At 40.6% G+C, this 19,664-nt stretch overlaps 1 protein-coding gene across 2 annotated transcripts in view; it reads right to left on the bottom strand.

Moving 5' to 3' along the window:
* LAMA4 (laminin subunit alpha 4) overlaps positions 1-1,821 on the bottom strand; it is a 103,233-nt gene extending 101,412 nt beyond the window's left edge. For both annotated transcript variants that reach the window (XM_066179378.1, XM_066179379.1), the window contains exon 1: positions 1,095-1,821. In XM_066179378.1, coding sequence (XP_066035475.1) covers positions 1,095-1,295 — 201 coding nt within the window. In that variant the 5' untranslated portion in view covers positions 1,296-1,821. The remainder of the gene's footprint in view (positions 1-1,094) is intronic.
* Between the last annotated feature and the right edge of the window lie 17,843 nt (positions 1,822-19,664).

The following is a 19,664-nucleotide window of genomic DNA, read 5'->3' as shown; positions in this document are numbered from 1 at the left end:
TGAGGCTGTCCAGCTGCTTGGAGCAGAGGAATTATCTCTGCCCAGCCCTGCAGCAGCCCTGGCTTTCTGAAGGCTTTATGCACTTATTTCCATGGCTTTTAATTCTGGCAAGTGGAGGATAGGTGGAAAATCAGCTGTGTGATATTGGAGATTGCGATCTTGGTATTGTCACAGTGACACAGCTGTGTTAATCTTACCTCATTTTTGGATGCTATGCTAGAAGAACTGCTCTTTCCCTTCCCATGACCTTATGGAACTCAATTAGCCTCCTACTTTTCATCTACCATGCATGAGATATTACTGTGCTGTGTCCACTCTTCCACTTCCAACCTTTCCCCATCCCCCACGTATGCTGGAGTAATTTATTATTTCCTCAAGCTGTACTTTTGAGTCACCCATTCCTGATGCAGTGTTGCTAAAATGAAGAATATAAATCAATCCCAAAATAACAGGGGTTGTGGGAATTTTTTCCATTGTCAAATTGCTTCTCAGATCTCTCTAATATTATTTGTCACTAATCCCAACCACATAATTTTTGGAACTCAAAATCTCTGCAGGTGTGTTCTCTACAGGCAGTTTCCTAGGTGCATTTGCTTTATCATCCCCTGCTTTCACTGTGAAAACAAACTTCAGATTTTAGAGGCAGATAGCATTCAGAGGCAAAAGCACAAACTTCTACTGGACTGAGTTTGCCATCAAAAGACAGACTCGGGAAATTTTAGAGAATTACAATTGCAGGAATTACAAGGCAAGCAGAAAAGTGTTGTGACAATTAACTCTTGTAAAATAGCTCTGTTTGGACAGGCCTGTTTAGTTATGTTGGCAAGAAAGTCAGAGACATGCTAAGCCAGCTTCACTGCAAAGTACAGCAGCTGTCTGCTCACAGCAGGCAGGGCATGTGTACATTTTGAAGTCTGAACCTCTCCAGTCCCGAAATGCAACATCTCAGACCACCTCTCCCCCCCACCCCCAAAACCTCCTGTATTGCTTTAAGGCTCAAATGATTAAGCTAACGTTAACCAGGTGGGAGCTTTGACACAGACAGGTGAAAACAGAAAATTGCAGATGCTAGAGAGAGAAGGGAATTACTGTACCTCAGCAAAAGGCACCCAACTTCCAGTAGCTACTGCCTGCTGCTGCCCTCTGATAACAGTGGCTTCTTGCGTGCTGACCGCTGAGCTACCTTCAATGTCAAATTGAAAAACGCTTCCCTCACTCGAGGCTGTGCTGGAGGAGAAGCATCTCAAAAAGAATAATACGGGAGAAATGAGGGGCCAGGCGGAGATCAAAGCCATTTCCTCCCTTTACATCCAGCAGTGGTCTTCTAGCGTCTCAGTAATTGTTTACCCTCTTCTGCAATCAGCCCCCCTTGGCTTAGTGGTGCCTCAGTTATTTTAACTTTCTTTCAGCATTCAGTTTCCAGATGTGGCACTTCAAGGCAGTCTAACCGGATCCCGATTTAAAAGAGGAAAAAAAAAAAAAAAGAAAAAAAAAAAAAAGGAAAAGAAGGGAAGAAAAACGCTTTTGCTGCCTCCCTCGTTCTCTCTCCGTGCCTGTGGCTCCTCTTTTTCCCCAGAGGCTCCAGCACAATAACATACAGATGGGCAGTGCTTAAGCAGAGAGTGTCAAACAGAGATTGTATTCCAGGAAAGCACCGCTAGCTCTCCAGCCACCTTATCTCCCCCTGTCAGGATACAGACTGACGCTCTGTTCAGAGCTCTGGCTTCCTTCACATGTTCACATCATTCCCTTTTTTACCTTTCGTGTGGAGACCCTCCCACTCAAACTTTACTGTTCAGAAAGTGAGGTCACCCTTTCCTCCCTCTCCACGCCAACCCCCCACAATTCCATCCCACTGCTCCAAACAAGTCATTGACTCTCCTGACTGTTTATTTTTTAACATCTCCAGTTTATTCAGCTGAAAGCAGAAAGGTGCCAAATTTATTAAAAAAAAACCCTGCTAGACTAGCCATTTCTTATGTCACGGGGGAGGGGAGGCTGTGGGCGGGAGGAGGAGGAGGAAGAGGAGGAGGGAGACAGCCTGGCTGTGCCATGGGCTAACAGGGCGAAGTTTCTCTAACACGCTTCACTCAGTTCCTTTCCCTCAAGCCCACCTCTCAGCTTCTCGTTGGCTCGTGAAAAAGAATATCGTTCACTGCGATTTTGGAAAATGACTTCATTCCTCAGACTCATGAACTTCTATTTACAAAGAGCATCTTGTATTCCTTTTTCAAGAGATGCTTTGTGAGGCCCTGGTAACAAGGCTTGCAGTGTGTATATGAAAGCAAGCTGAATATGTTGCCCACAGCTCGCTTCATTTTGTGACTATGACCTCAAAAAGACAAGACAGTAATCCTTGCTAGGTTTTGGGATGAAGTCAGGATATAATTATACTAATGTGCATTTCTCCAGACAAGGGGTCAGGACCCTGTCCCTCAGTGGTCCTATGTGCAGGGAGTGGTAGCTCCACTGGCCTGTCAGACTTCATTCTTAAATCTTCACAGAAATTGGCTTACTGGGCTTCATTCTGAGAGTGGTTTCCTTCTTCTTCCCTCCTTTTGCCCTTTTCTTTCTGGTAGAAGGTATTATGAACCAAGGAAACAGCCGGTAAACATTTGAGCATAAAATAAAGAGTTTTGAGGACCTGTTAACTTTCACACACCTGTAAAGACAGTTTTGGGCCCATAAATGCTTTACAGAGGGACATAAGGAAGTTCACTGTGAAGAAACTGCTTGATTCAGAAATGGTGTAGCTGAGCAGGCAAGGTCACTCAAGCTTGTGGGACAAAAAGAGGAAGAGAAGAAAATGCTGTGTGACACAAGTCTATGAGGCTCAGAACCAAGGTTAGGAGGAGGAAATAAAAGATATAAATGGCAGTTGAGGGTTATTCCATCCTGAGAGGAATAGAGGAATCTCCCTGTTGGCTGAACCTGATAAGGTGACAAGCACAGAATCGTCCCTGAGCCTGAGGGTGATATGTCATGGCTGCCAGGACTTTCTGAATTCTTTCTAGTAATGGCAGTCCTGGAAATGGCCTGTAAGAGGTCTGAAGGCTCAGGAAGCAGAGGAACCAGGGAGGCACCAGGCAGGGTCTTAATGAGTGTCCCATTAAGCTTCCTGCTACAGGGACAGCCTCAAGGTGTAGAGATAATATTAAAGCAGGGCCAAGAAAGAGAACAAAACATCTTGACAGTAAGTAATAGAATCACAGTTCCCACGGTGACAGTGGAGATTTTTAACTACCCAGCGAATTGTGCAGCAAATTACCATAATAGATGTGAGAAAATCTTTTGGATACTTTTTTGGCTGTTTTTTGAAAAACCAATCAATCTTATATCAATCTTCTACATTTGCTCCCGGGCATTTGGCAGCAGGCTGGCCAGCTTTATAAGGCAGGCTTTAAACTGAAAGACCTGGGGGAAGGTGTCCAAAGTGGCAGTGCTCACACCATCACATCCAGGTGGGAATAAGCAGGCCAGCCACAGCAGCAGCAAATGTTCCTTAGCTGCCTCTCAAGCTGAGAACCAGAAGGCCAACCACCTGAAGGGTGTGTATGTCTCTTGTACCCCTCCTGGGAAACTGGCATGCTCCATTACCCCTCTGAAATGCCTGTGCACCAAGGCACGCAGCATGGGGTGTAAACACGAGGAGTTAGAGGTCTGTGAGCGTTCTCAGGGCCATGACTTCATTGCAGTTAGAGACATGGTGGAATAGCTCGCATGACTGGAGTGCTGTCATGGGTGTCCATGTTTTTTTGAGAAAGACAGGCCAGCAAGGTGAGGTGGTGCAGTTGCTGTTTGTGTGAGAGAGTAAACCAAATAGATGGAGCTCTGCCTTGGAGTGGAGGAAGAATGAATCAAGAGCTCATGAGTAAGAATTTACTTGAGTGGCACTGTTGTGGGTGTTTAGTTAGAGGCCACTTGGCCAGGAAGAAGCATCACGGGCCTTGCTCAGTGCAGACAACTGACCATCTGCACCCTGCACATTCCATTGAGGGACTTCCTTCAAGTGTTCGTCTGCTTTGCCGGAGTAAGAAATACCATTAGAAATATCATTAAGTATGCTAAGATCACAAGCTCTTCAAGTAAAGCCTGAGATTTTTTGCACATATGTAGCAAGTAACCAAGTAAACTTCAGAGCATGGTGAAGGTATCTCACATGTTAGGTTATTAATAACACAAAATGCCTGGAATGGGTTTATAAAAACCAGAAAATATTATTCTTGAAATGGGCAAAAGTTATCAAGTGAAAAAAATATTGCTACCATCATGTTTCTTTATGTAAAATCAGAACAAATATGTTTGTATCCCTGTAAAAGAGTTCACCATGCTAATTTATAGCAGTTTGAGAGAGGAAATACTGTAATAATTCTCAGGATGAAAGTCCTAAAAGGAGGAAGATGTCTGCTTAGTATCTTTGTAAAATCCCAGACTGGCCTAAGGCATTAAAAATATGAAAAATTTCATGTTGTGATTCTGTATAACAGAGAAAGTACAGAGAACTTCAAATGGTAGAATTATTAAGTAATGAATGATTTATTCTAAAGAAATACAAAAAATAGAACACAGCTCAGAAGATCCGTCTCCCCAAATATATTAGTCCCTGCCCCCCCCCCCAAAAAAAAAGCCAAAGTCTTTTGAGCAGAAAATATTGTTTCCCTAAACATCATTATTCAGTGGAATAGCTTGCTAAAAACCAACTGCCTACAAAAGCCATTTTCTGCAATTGATTTTAAATACTTTAAAAGACTGTATTCCTTTTCAAAAGTGCAGATTTGTGTAAAAATTGAAAAACATTTAAAAGGATGCATAGAGTGCTTATGAAATATAAACCTTTAGATATAAATTTATGCTGTGACAGACTTCCAATTTCTTTATCTTTGGCAGAGATGAAGCAGTTGTGTTATGTAAGCAGCCTGAGAATTGGAACGGGACTTCTTCAATATGACAGGGTGCAGAAACAGGAGTTTCTCCTCCTGTTTTCACTGAATCATCTTCTGTTCTTTTTACGAGTTCTTTCCCTGGTCCTTAACATTTGGTTTTGATTGACTGTGATAGACAGTAGGACTTGTGAAAGACAGAAGGAAGAATCCAGTGGAAGGCTTATTACAAATAACATATTCCAAATTAACCAATCTCAAGCTTTTGTGTGTGGGCCACTGGTGGTTTGTCAGTTCCCAGTGGGACATCTGCAAGCAGCCTGTTGAGCTCTAGTTCCAAATGTTACCAGCTGAACATTTGATAATGTTGCATGGTGGTCCAATGGCAATGTTCAGAGTGGACCGACATTTGCTGTCCAAAATATTTTGGAACCAGTGTTCAAAGTACCTTTGTAAAGTTTAGAAGATGTTGACAGCATATCTATGTATCGTCAAATGAATTAATTATCTACAGTCAGAAACCTGTGGCAATCGAAGGGCATCAAGCAAGAATTGTTTCCGTTACAATTTATGCCAGAGAGAGATGCTAATAGAATTGTAGCTATGCAAACAAAACATCACTTCTTAAAACTTATTTAGTGTGTTTTGGATTATCTCATATTAGGAGAAGTCTCAGTTTGCAGATTGAAGGTAGAATTTATGCTGTGGGCTTCAAGAATGTCATACCGTCAGACTTCAAGTTGTACACTTGGTGCAGGGAGACATAAGCATGTTTTTAGTTTCTTTGCCATACTATTTAAGGGCATCGAGTAATTATTTTCCCATGAAGACACTTTAAAGCCAACAGCCCTCATCCCTCATGTTATTAGTTACTGGCAACACTGGGATCTGGCTCATTCCACCTTCCTTGCAACCAACCTCATAGTGTTTCTGTGCCATGACCCTTGTCACTGCCTGACTGCTCCACTGTAAAACTCTTCAATCATGCCAAAATCTTGCAAATCTGATGGAAATGTAGTACTAAATTCCTTAGTACTACAGCATTAAAGGCAACCTTGTTTACCAAGAAAGATGTCTGAATGTTTCCACCTCCAGAGTGTAACATGGAAAGAGCTGCCTCTCTGTCTTACTTTAAGCCTTGTCTTTGGGAACTGTATGGACCCTGCTAGATTAGGAATGAACCACAAGGTATGTAATACTGGATAACTTGAAAAATCTAACCTACACTGATTGCTAGAAATCAGTCAGATTTAGGGTAGTGTTTTCCCAATCCAGTGTCCTCTCCCTAGAGGTAACCAATAAGTAATAATAACATTTTCACAGTTTTTCAATATGAAAGTCTTTCAGTACTTCTGGCCATTTTTAACAGTCTTATCTGAACCGCCTGGTACTCTTGTTATGTCATTATTACTGTTGAATGGCCTGAACTCTAGATATGCTATACTACCATTAATTATGTTATTTACTTAATTCCTTATGGATTCAAATATTCTGTATTCTTCTGAGACAGCTTTTCTAGCAAATTGCTTAGAGGTGAATAAGAGGTGTTAGCCTAACTTCAGTTGTAGAAGGGTGCATGAGAAAAGAAACCACCATCATACATAGGGTTGCATAAATAGCAAAGACTCTCAGATGTTAAAAAGTGAACTAGAGGAGGTGGGGTTGGTGAGATGAAGGTAGTATTTGCAGGGATGGAAGCTGTGCTTCTTGTCTTTTGAGAATAAATTGTTGAATCTTTTAATTTCCTATTACAATTCTCATGCCATCTTGCCGTGGCAAGAGAACCACTGTAATTTTACAATCATTCAGTTTCTTGTGACCCAGTGTTTTGCTCTGACACTTTGGCTTGCTTATCCAGAACTTAATATTTCCAGATGGTCTCTCATATAAGTTCTGGGCATGTCTGCTTATTTGTAAAGATAAAATTAGCCAAGACAAATCAATTCAGTCTGTTATAGCCAGTAAACTGATACCTCTGGTAGAACAAACCGAAATGTTATGTGAGATTTTTTTTTTAAAAAAAGATATTCCTACAATAGACTTGTTCCTAATTTTATCAAATATGCTTGTAGGTTTGTATGAGTCTGGAGGAGAATTTGATTAGGAGGAATAGGACAAGTATGTTTTGCTTGTAGATAATGACAATGCTTAGTATCAGTATCAGTATCAGTACACACATTGATGGAGAAAGAGGTGGCATTTTAGCATAGCTTGTAGTCTATTTGAATTGTTGACAGATTTTATAGATAAAAGCAACACACATCACATCATACAGAAGAGAATAGGTGGCCGTGACTAACAATGATCCCACTTAGATAAATCTTTCTCCTAAAGTCAAGACCAGTCCCAAACTCAATTTCCTTATAGTTTTTCTTTTTGCCCTTTGCCTTGTAAATCTTCTCCAAATCTCCAGAAAGGCTCTTCTTAACTTGCTAATTCTTCATGATGCCACTCATTACTGCCTCTGAAAATTTATTGGACAGTCCCCAAATCTTCAGCAGTTCCTTTGTGAGGCTGCTCTTAGTTGAATGGTTCCTCCTGTTGACTGTATCTTGTCTCCTTCACTGAAACCTTGGACACAAGGGGCTAGCTGCTCTTCCTGGTCAAGACAGGAAGGGTTTACTCTAACAACAAGACCAAGGAAGATTAAAGCAAAAAACCCCTACTTTATCTCTTAGCAGATAATCTCAACTTGTTTGTGGTACTAATACTCTGATTAACTGACATAGTGCACTCTTCCACAGTGCAGCATTTCCCCATGCATTATGCTTTGATCTAAACTGGCCTCCTTCCTCTCTGTCTGGAGTCTTTAGACATTTCCCTTTCTCTCCCAAATTGTTTGTCTAATTCAAGCTGCATATTGCTACTTTTTTTAATTTTTTTTTTTTTAATACATTCACTCTCCTGGGAAGCTTCCCCACCCTTCCTCATCAGTTGTTTGATCATAATAACGGAACATTGGCAAAAGAAAATGAGTTGCATAAAAATCCACACTGAACTTTACAACCCCTGTAGAAGTGCCCATAAAACAGCTTTCCAAAACTGAAAAAAAAAAAAAAAAAAAGCCCCCACCCAAAAGCCTAGATCCTGGAAAACTGGCTAGCAACTCTCCCAAAACCAACACTGAAGTACGTATTCCGGCTCACTGCCAAAATACTTCCCATGGATCCTCCTGGGTCAGCACAAAGAAGAAATTGTCTCAGATCCCTTCAAGTTTATCCTCTGCCCTCTAAGGATATGCTGGTGGCCAAAAAGGAGTATGTTGCCTGCAGCTGACAGCAAAAATGTGATCTAACAGAGAACTGAAGCAATACTGAGATCACCAACAGTTTAACTAGGGCAGCAGAGCTCTTGATGTAGCCTGTTTTCTGGTGAGTTTGGTGGGTTTTGAAGCCTTCTCAAAACTCTGAACTTGCCCTGACATGTCCCTTTATGCTAGATGTAGCAGAGAGATAGTGGACTTGCAAGAACATTCTTTTCCTATCCAGAATGTCCCATAGGAGGGCATCCCAATGCCAGCCAGCTCTGTGTGCTCAGTCATTCCCTTTTTAAGCATTGCACCAGTTTTAAAATTGCTCTGTGCCAGTGGTGCTTGAAAACCAGCCTAAGTTGACTTGCATAGCAAGCCTAAATGCTGTCAGAAGCTTTTCTACTGTGATGGGACAAGGAAGTGTTTCCCTATAACACAAACAGTTCAGCAAGGCAGATCCAGACTTATAGGTCTTGATTGTTGTATCACACCTATTACCTGTCCGTATGAACCGTCAGGGATATTTTCAAATCCTTTGTTTCTCTAGTTCTGATTTTTTTTGTTTAAGTGGAGGGACCTATGAAGGTGCTTTGTCTTAGATTATTGGTTTTGGATGCTAAAATTACTTCCCCTGAATGGCCCAGTAAGCAAGGAGGAGGAATAAATTTTGATTGCACTCTGCCACCTGTACTCCTGACAGTTTAATTTGTTAATGTCAAGGCTGTGGGCACTAAATGAATGCTCGTCAAAGTCTTGACTATCTGATAAAGGGCACTGGCTAGTATGATGCAATTAGCTGAGCTCATGGATTATGATGGGCAGCTGGAGCTCTCTGAGTTTTTCTGAAAGAGCCTAATCAAAGGCATCAGAATAATAGAAGCACTCTACATGAGAAAGGCAATGAACTAAGGCAGTTAATTAGATTTTTTAAAATTGTTGTGTTTATTATACTTCCCATTTGTTCTTGACATTTAAGTCTCAACCACAAGTGAACATAACTGTACTGCTGATTTCACTGCAATCAAAAACAGTTTTAGTTTGCATAATAAGCTGAAAGTATTTGTTTGAAACTAAGACCTATAATAAAACCCCAAAAAAACTCTCACACAATTTTGCAGGAATTTCATACTTTCCTCTTAAAAGCAAGGGTGGTGAAAGTTATGTACAGTAAACACTGTTTTTCAGATTTTTTAAAAAACTTTTTTGTATTTTATTGTTATTTTCACCATGGCCAACTGACGGATTCGATAGAGTAACAAAACAATTCCCTCTGACAGGAGGCACAATACCGGCTCACCCAACTTGTCTGTTAGCAACAGAGCTGGCCGAGCAGCTGTCCCCTGTCCCACTGCCAGGAAATGCTGACAGCAACAGCTACACCATTTCAGCTGCTAACTGGCTCCACAGCAAGTTTTGATGGCTAATGAATTGCGTAAGTGCTACCCAGATCTGTCCAGATCTGAGGAAAAAGAACAGCAGCTTTGGGATATCGGCTGTTTTGAGAGGGACCCAACACCACAGAAAGTTCCTTTCAAATGTGTGGGTCACGCTCTGTCCGTGGTGACTTGGTGCCATAACACAAATCAACTATGCTGTGTTTTCTGCTAAAGCAGAATGAAAAAGAGTTTGGGAGCCACCAGCACCTTTCAGCTGGCACAGAGTGTTTTGCTATGACAGCAGCCAGCCACGATGGAGCCAACAGACAGAGCAGTGTGCATGCATGTTGAAAATTGGCTGATTTAGTTGCTTACCCACACGTACAAATGAATCCTGCTAGCTCCCTAATTGCCAAGCTATTAGCTATGCAGTCAGGCAGCTCCAAGATTAAGCAAGTTCCTTTAGTTTTAGACACTTGCTTTCATAGCTGTGAGGACATCCATGTTGCTTTGTCCACTTTTATTAAGCTATCAGAGATCTGAATGTGTACGCATTTGTATAGGCATTGTGTAAATCTCCAAGCAGATCAGTGCTGTGAGGGAACTGCCCTTAGGTGCACAGGCTGTGGGCATGACCAGGGGCAGCTAATTCTCCTCTGGTGTCTTAGGCAGACTTTATCTCTAACAGGAAAGGTCATTTGCCTTTGAGAAGAATCAGATGCTTTACTTGGTGGCTTTTTCTAAGTAGCAGAAAGTTATTAATGTAAACTGGGATGATCACAAATGCAATGTGGTGAGTTTTAGAGGCAAATCTGCTACACACTGATGAAGGTACAAGCTCTTGTTTCAGGGGAAAGCATCAAACCTTTTGATGTCCCGTCTATTGTGCATTGGAAGTTTAGGCCTGCTGGGATGGTCTCACAGCTAGATACCTGACATTTTGAGAAACATTGGAATGTTTAGATACCTTTGAAAGTATTTCTTTGGATTTTTCCAAGCTTTGCACTGAGCTCAGGTGATTCTTCTGTGCTGGGCTGACAATAGCTTTTTGAGAAACTCCTCTTCATAATTAAGGTGAAGGATGTGACAAGACCTGATTTCTGAGCTGCAAGTGTTTAACAACCCTAATAAACGAATCATCCTTGTCTGTACTAGGTCTGTACTGTAATCCCGTCTGTAACTGCAGGCTATCAGACCAGCTGGAGTAACCGCCTTTAACCTATGATGAGTGTGGATGGATGCAGCTTGCATTCCAGTTTCAGTGCTCTCCTTCTGCTCCCCATAGATCTCTTTGCCATGTGCTATGTGAACGGAGCAATCCAGTCAAGCTACCATCTATAGAGTGGAAGCAGTCAGGAGCAGAAGACTCATCCACACAGAATCAAATGACTTCACCAGTTATTCAATTCTACACCACAAGGTATAGTCAGAATTTTCAGGTTCTATATTGATTTCAAAAACAACACCAGTAGATGTGTCCTAGTCCTCCCGATTCAGAGTCTACCGGAGCATTCCATCATACATTCTGTGTCTCCATAACATCAGCCACTATCCTCTTAATTGATGGGAAGTTCAAATGAGGCTTGTGTAGCCCGTATCATTCTGGTAACTCCTGACAAAGCTACAGAATACAAAACAATTTATATTTTTTGCTTATGACTAATCTAATACACTTGTAAAAAATCCTGGTATGGAGACAACAGTAAACCCACTAGCTCTTTGATGCCATTGCCATTGTGGTTTTCACGGAAACCAACACTTTCTTTAGTGACTATCATTAGTTTCTATAGCTGAGAAATTACTTCTAGCTGCCAAAAAATTTTCTTCATTATCATTTTATTCTCACTTGCTGGTGCAAAAAGCTGTCTTTAAGCTTCTATTTCCTATTGTCTTTTTTTTAGTTGACAAGCACAGATAGACTTTTAGACTGCTTTCTGTTTCTGTGACAGTCTTTCGCAATCTTTCTCTAGCTCCAGATCTTTTCAGGGTTTGCAAGTGCTTGAATCAGACAATACAGTGGCTTCTTAAATTTTACTGGTGTGACAGGAATACTCATGGCTGCTGCAGGGGCTGCCCTTGTTTTATCCATAGCAGCCAACATCACACTTGGCTACTTTGGAAATGGACTCTGTGTTTTCATGCAAATCCTATGACTTGCATAAAGACTGGATTGTTCATGCAGATCATCAAATTTAACAAAGGAAACTTCCCTTTTTGATTGCATTTACAGAAAGGCAAAAACAGTTGCTGTGGGCCTCATGCTGTGATTTCTCAGTGGTTGCTGGGACAGAGCAAGTTTTTCTGTGGATCAAATCAAGATATCTAAAAGTCTTTTGTTTTCCAGTTTCCATGAGACACTCCAGCCTGAGCCCTCTCTTAGAGCAGTTGATTTTAACTTTGTTCATTATACAAGATATCCTTTCCTTTTTGATTCTTTTACCTTCTTATTATGTCAGCGGTTCACACCCTCTCCTGGATCACCATACGACTTCTTTGATCTGAGGATGTTATTCTGTGCTAAGAGCTCCCTTAGTTAGCTTTCTTTGATGCAGCAAAACCAGAGAGTTTAAATTAAGATTTTAAGACCAGGAAGTTTTGACTGCCATTATTTGGCATGAGATGTCCAATTTTTGGGGTCACATTTTGAGGCTACATGCTTTAGGCTAGATTTCACGGTTTTTGGACTTGTGCATTAGCACTGAAAGTTCAACTCTGGAACCTCTGTCTTGGTGCCCACCCATAGTTGGTTAATGGTGAATTTAGGCTAACCTGGGTTTGCTTGTGGTAACATAAGGTTATTGCTCTCATCAGCAGAGAAAAAAGCGAGCAAAATACAAGCAACTGAGTTTTAAACTCTCATTATAAATTTGCCATGCAGTTTTAATAGTACTATCAGAAACAGAAAATTATGTCATGAAAGGGAGAGTCTTTCCATAGGTTTCCTTAGAACCTCTTAAAAACGATTGATAGAATGGTTCCTCTTCTATAAAATTACATGGGATAATAAAAGCCCCAAAACTGTAGAAAACAAAAGGAAATTGCTCTGTCAGGTCTTTTCACGAGTAGTTTCTGAACAAACTTGCTACATATTTACATAGTTCTGCTGACAATTTCTTGGTGTTTTAGTCCAATAGAACTGTTCAACATGATGAATGTAATAAGCAGAATACAATGAATGCGGTCATCAAATGTCAGTTTAGTCAGATTCTTGCTGTGCTGTTCTCCCTCTTCTACCTAACTGCCTTTAAGCCTTATTTTCAAAGTCCCTGAGAATTTATGCTGATCTAAGCCCATGTGCTAGCACTAGCCTTTTTCTGATGCTGTAGTGAGCCGGCTCAGGGAGCTGAAGAGGAAAGAAGACTAACCCTGCAAAGCATAGCAAATTGTTTTCAGTCCGTGTGGCTCCCTGAACTTGGTTGCTAAGAGATCAGCAAGCACTACTGCTAGTGCAAGTTTAATGAATACTCTAGGAAAAAAAGCTGTATTTCAGGAGCAGGGTATCCTAAATCTTACCTGATCTTTGGCTTCTAAATGAAGGGATCATTCAGAAACGTTGGTCAAGATTCATCAATTTCTTTACTCAAATAACTTGCTTGTGTTTTTCCCAAATGCAGAGTTTGTTTGCCCTCATTAAGACACACTTTGATGAAATAAAATGCAAACTAAATAGCGAACTGACTTAATGGATAACCACATGTCAGTAAGAAAATGTGAGTAAAATGTTTGAAAACATAACAAGACTGAAATCTTTTAACCAGATCATGTGGATCATTTAATAGTTCTGCCAAATGAACAGAGAAGGTGATGTCTTGACACTTCTGGAATCCATAGGAGTTTTTTGATTTACTTGAATCAGGATTTGACTGCAAAGGTTTTTTCTTTCAACATAAAGCAGAAGACCAGAATTTACTCACTCTGCATTTAGAGTGGCCCCATAGTTGAATATACAAACAAATCTGTATAAAAGGGGCTCACAAATGTAGAAAAAATGTGGATTCAAAAAAAACCCAAAAATCTTCTAGAATCAAATCAGAAGACATTAAATATATATATGTTGATCATTGCTACATGTAGTCCAAGAAAACAATTGATATTTAGGAGGAAGTGAGTGCTTTGGGAAATACTCATTTAACCTTAATAGATCTTAATAAATTTATTTTAATAAATGCTACTCCTTACCTGCTAAAAGAATTGTCTGTGTGAGTGAAAGACTTTACCAGATGATTTGCTGGGATACAATACAATATAGATGATTAAGCTTGGAATTTGCATTCCTGTATTCTTACATTTATTTGAAAAAAGCACTGAAAGATTAAAAAATATTTAAGGAGATTACAAGGCAACAGGCAATATCTACGTCTGACAGAGACAGCTCAGATATTGTGGCTGATCCCTTTCTCTGATAGAACATTGTCAAGGTCAGGCTATTAGTCTGACACAGCATTGATTGTTTGGGCAGAGGAAAAACAACCTTTTCAACGCAGCTATGTCAATTTGAATATGAGTAATGTTTCTCAGCACTTAATCTGGGAAAAATTCTCAAAGGTCAAAGCTTCAACGGGGAATAAAAGAGGAAGATTCAGAGCAGTTTGGCAGTCAAGACTGAACGCCAGAGCACAACTGAGCCTCACCAAATGTGATTGATTCTATTAAAAAGAAAAACAAGAGAAAGAAAAGAAAAAGATGGTTTAAACACTGGCTGTATTTAGCAGAGTGTATTGTTGGTGTTCACCCTGTATTAATCCACGGCAGAGCCTGTGCCAATACACAACACTGCTGTTTTAAAGAGCCTAGTGTTTGGCAGCTGCTTTTCTAGTACGGAATCACGGAGAACTGGGATTACATCTTTTGCACACCCTGCACCAAATGCATTCATTTCCTTTCAGCAGTATTGCAACTTAATTCTCTTACAAAAGAAAGAAATGGAAATGAGGAGGAGGAAGAAGGAGAGGAAGAAAATGTCAACACGGAAAAATGCTATGGGTTTAATTTGGTCTAGAATGAGACTTCACATGTCTGGAAGCACAATGACTCTTTCAGGGCCAAAATTATCCTTGTATGATGACCTTTGAAACAATTGCCAAAGTTTTTTAAGAGGGATCATGTCGTGGCTTGGAAGTGGAATGCGTTTTCAAGTGCAGTGACAGCTTCATTGTTAGCTTTTTCCTGCTACTTCTCTCTGGTTCCTGATGAATTCAGAGAAAGTAGGTATGTAAAGAAACTGGAATTTTCCACCATTTAGTGAAGGTCTCCTCCTTAATGGTCATCATCAAATGTACATGGGATCCTGTGGTATGGGACTTCACTGCAGTCACTGGAGCTGGAGTACTTTTCAGCAGTAATGAGCAGTAGTAACTGACTGGAAACACCTTTCTTGCATCTCTCAAACAAAAAAAATTCTATCACACACCTTGAGTCATGGGAAAGACATAGATTCACATAGATACCAGCACATTAAAATAATCTGTAAGTGATTCCATTGAAGGTAATGTAAATATTTTTGACCTCCAAGAAGATGGAATTCCAAATTGACTTTTAGGTACCAAGTGTAGTTTGCCTCTCTCTTGTCTCCCCTTGTGAAATGTCTCTTAATATCCTTTGCAAGATCCGCCTTTCAAATGGTGTGAAGGAAGAAGAGCAAAATGATGAAAGTGTTGACAACTATTTTCTTAGTTATTTACTTTTCATTCTGAGGGAAAGGAAAACCAATATAAACTTGTAGTATTCTCTAATATGTTTGTTTATATATACTAATAAAAGATTAAAAGGGGGTTATTTTGCTATGTAGAGAAGCCAAATTTTGAATCTTTGCACCCAAATATACTGACTGTAGACATCTTTTGACCGTTTGTTGAATACTGTGTTTCATTCCTGAGGTAAACAAGCAGGGAAGGAAAGAAGCTCACGCACATACAAAGGTGGCATGGACTCAAAAGTTTATTTCCTTGTGTAATGCAGATGTCATTGCTTTATCTAATGCTGATAGTAAAAAGTACTAGCAGCATCAGGAGTTTGGTATAGGATATTTTGTCTTTACTCTTAGAATGGAAACCACATCCATTTTAGACTTTATCCAGAATGGCCCCATGGCTACTGATTACCTTTAACAGGCAAGTTTCCCTGATTTTGTGCACTGAGTCTGCCTAGAACACAAAACAGTGCTGTATATTTAAAAAAAAGAGTTTTATTTGGAGACAGAAGCAGCACAGCATCACCTTCAGAAAAAACTCCTGTCACAAATGAAGTCTGTATAAAGTGCTTTTCCCTCCAGTTTCCTTGGCTAAAGACAACTTCCTGCCTGGCCATGAAATACTTGGAGGTTGAATCATTTAACCAGCACACTGCTGCCTCTGTAACATTTTCTCAATTGTATAAATGCATGAGGATGAACCCTGAGCATCTGCACTTTCTCTTGGTCCCCCACAGGCAGTGACAAAGATGTTCTCACACTAAATGTATGCCTCCCTTTTTTAGGTGAGCAGACTTTATGTAGGCTCTTCCCTTCTCTTTCTATGTTAGTAGAAAGCTCCTTGCTCATTTGGCAGGTATTCAGATCCCAGAGATTACGTGCACAGAGACTTCATTAGCTTCACACAACAGGGAGACTTCAGCAGTGAGACGCCTTTCTGCTCCCAGAGGAAGGGCTGCCTTCCTCTGCAGGGCGTGAGGAAGAGCCATGAAGGGGATGGGCAGAGGTCAGACCTGGGCTGGCAAAGAGTACATTCCTTTTGTGGATGTGATGTGCTCCTGGTCAAAGGGCAAATACTTTCCAATTTGAAAGCTTCCACTTTGTGCTTTTGCTTGTGTTTTGACTACCAAGAAATATATTATAGTGTTCAAAGATTGCACTGGTCTTACAGGTGTGCTAGCAGGTGGCTGCTGGGAGGTGCCCAAGGTGCCTGTGCTCAGGTGAGGTGTTTGTGGTGCAAAGGTCATTTGGTAGTGCCATAGCCAGGGTGACTGACTGGCCAAGGATGCTCCTGCTGCTGCTTGGGTCACAGCACTGTGCAGCAGCCTTGGAAACACCCTGCTCTGTCCCTGTGACAAACTTACCCCTGGGGATAATCACCAGGACACCTTCCCTTCATTCCTGCTGGGTTTGTGCAGACAAGCTGACCCTGCCACCACACCAGACAGCCCGAGAGGACTCCAGCACCCAGGGCTCAGTCCTGGCTGTGAAGCAGCCAGATGTTAGACATCCTGATCTCTGACACCGAGGGGTGTGTACAGATGTGGAACCAAATAGATTCTGTTCTTGAATGTCTCAGAAACTCTATTTAGTGCATGAAAAGAAATGTAATACACTGGTTTTTAGCAATTTATGACTTGGGAAACTCTCTGAAAAGTACAAACTAAGCTTAAGTACAATGATACTACTGAGGAATAGTCCTTTCTCTGTATATGAGCATTCTGAAGCAGTTGGAGGCAGTTGATTCTGAACTGGTGGTGTTATTGTCATAATTGGTCAGCATTTCTGGTCTACTGCTCTGCAAGGGAAATTCAAGACTTAGAGAGAAAAGGTCTAAGAGATACTATAGCTGTCTTTGTTCTTCAGACTTCCCCCCCTTCATTATTTATTTTGTCTAGAGGTCTAAAGTCTAGAAAGGAGCTTTGAGGACTTTATGTATTAACACTCTGTTGAGGAAAGCAAGTGCTCAATGGATCAGGCAATATCAAAGTCACAATGAAATGAATATTGTGAATCATTTTGTGTGCCTTTCAACTCTAAAATTTGCAGTAATTGGTTACTGATGATAATTCAAGTTGCACAGAAGTCAAAAGCTATAAAGAGATTGATTTTAGAGAGGAAAAGAGGAGTAGAAAAAGGACTTGCATTAAGTTGTGTACATTACAAGTAGCAGTATGAGTTTCACCTTGTCCAGATTTGGAGGCAGACATGAGAGCAGATTTTTAGTTTTAATATTTCTGGAGAGAAAGATCAAAGAAATTAGTGAAGAAAAAACCCCTCTACAAAACCCTGAAAAGCATCATCTCCTTGACTTTTCTATCCGCATACACAACCATTTTGCCTGAGAAACAAAAGTGATAAAACAGAAGAGGAAACTTGGTGGAAGAGAAGTGAAAGGATTTGAGAGGAAAGATGGTGATGTTGTTAGTCAATGAGGTTTTATTTGCTCTGTTTTTGTCCTTTCTGGTTTTGTGTGCCTTCAGATGAATTAGATCAGTTGTGTCTTTTGTCCTTTTTCGTGCAGTAACATTTCTTTGAGGGTTGCAAATATTAGCAGATTGAAATGAATTATGCCTTAGGCTGGGAAACCTGTACGGCTCTTACCTTGGGGATAGCAGGGTCCTTCCCTGGCAGAACTGATAACTCAGTAAAATCTTTCTCAGTTTTATTTCCCTCTTGTGTTTAACATGGCTAGTACACATGCAAGCAGCAAGTCCACAGGCCCACACACTGGATTTCCCTGTCTATTCCCAAGCTTGCGCAGGGAACGGCCAGGTGACAACTTGAGCCCCCAAAGGAAGTATCAGGGTAAGCTATAAGTCCTCTATAAGGTGATGACTTATTTCTATTTTCCAGTGTATTGCAAGAAAATAGAATCTTGCTTGTAGTATATTGATAATAATGTGGTCTGCTCTTGTTTTGTTTGATATTGTTCCCTTAAATCAGACAGTCATATGTGCACACCTGTGCTACAAAATAGTCTATTGCCATTATCAGCTTCTAAAAAGTGCTGGAGGTATTAGTGCTGAAAAGTGTCAGCTTTTTCATATGGATTTGGTCAGATCGCACTGCCAACACCTCTGGATTCTGGAAAGCAGGTGCCTCCTGCATCGATCTGATGACCTCGTATCTCTTTCCTCAGTTAGGAAATCTTTTTGCCAATTCTTCCCATGGACTTCCACCTTTCTCTGTAAACTAGTGTGATCTACAGAATAAGACTTTTTCTCCTGTGGTATTGTTTATGGTGCAGAGAGAAAGGAAACACATCTTTCAGCTTGACCCTGCTCCTGAAGTCTGTCACTCAAACCTTCATCAGCATCAAGCAAAGCTGAGCTCCTCAGGGAGCTGCAAGGAGATGGGATTGGAGCTTATTGTCTGGAAAGCAGCTTAGCAGTGAAATACCTTGGGGTTCTGGTAAACAAAAAAGTTGAGCATGAGTCATTCTTTGCAGAAATGAAGGCTGTCTGAATTTTGGGCTACATTACCACAGATTTTAGATTGACTGGAATAACTGCTATCCCTTCACTGTTTGACCTGGTCTTTTTTTAAAGGAAATTGAAACATGAGAGTAAGTTCAGTCCTAGTAGGGTAGTGGTTGTAACAGGTGCAGAACAGCAAGAAAGAATTACATTTAAGTCAATATTTTGTTCTACTGTCCCTCTTGGGGGAGCTGTCAGGGTTACAGCTAGTCTTCCTTTCTTCTGAAGAGCAACACCTTCTTCATTCAGAGCAACACCCACTCGGAGTTGTTCTTGTCCTCTGCTGCATTACCTGCATTTATTTTGTAAAAAGAAGAAGTATCTGCCACTGGTGTGGTACAGTTCTAAGAAGAGGGACAGAGATCACCTTTTAGTTTTAAGCTTGTGTACCATTAAGTGGTGTTTTCCCTGTGAGGCAAGTGTCTGTGGCTGCTTGACCCAGAGAACCTGCAACTGAAGCTGTTGGACAAAGAAAGAGAAATGTATAGATGGGGAAACAGATGGCAGAAGGAAAATTAGTGAACAATAACATAAATGTGTTTTTACACAACTGCCAACACTAAGTCACCTCAGATGATTACATCCACACCTTTGTGGTGCAGAAAAATAAATTTGATTTCTTTTTGAAATACAGTGAATAACATGTAAAAATAGGATTACTTGAACCTTTCACAGGAAGACAAAATTTCAGAAAGTGATGGCATTATGGTGTGTTTCCACAAGCTTGACATAACTCAGAAATTAAGGAGAAGATTGTCAAAATAACTTCCAAAAATGTCAGGGAGGCAATTTGCCGAAACTTTATAAAAAATGATGACATTTGTTTTTTCAGAATCAAAGTGTTACTGGTAGCTACCTTAAATTGTACTGTATTCTCAACCCTGAAAAAATCTGCCTGGACTCAGCTTAATGACTATTGATTTCAATAGCACTGTTAAAAATAAAGAAGTAAGAGAAGGATATATATTTAAGCTCTGCTGGATCAATGTC

Source organism: Chamaea fasciata, unplaced genomic scaffold (assembly GCF_029207755.1).
Source record: "Chamaea fasciata isolate MVZ Bird 193981 ecotype frontalis unplaced genomic scaffold, bChaFas1.0.hap1 SCAF_3, whole genome shotgun sequence".
NCBI classification, from domain to species: domain Eukaryota; kingdom Metazoa; phylum Chordata; class Aves; order Passeriformes; family Sylviidae; genus Chamaea; species Chamaea fasciata.
The sequence above is the reverse complement of the archived record's forward strand: the minus strand, read 5'-3'. Positions and strand labels throughout refer to the sequence as shown.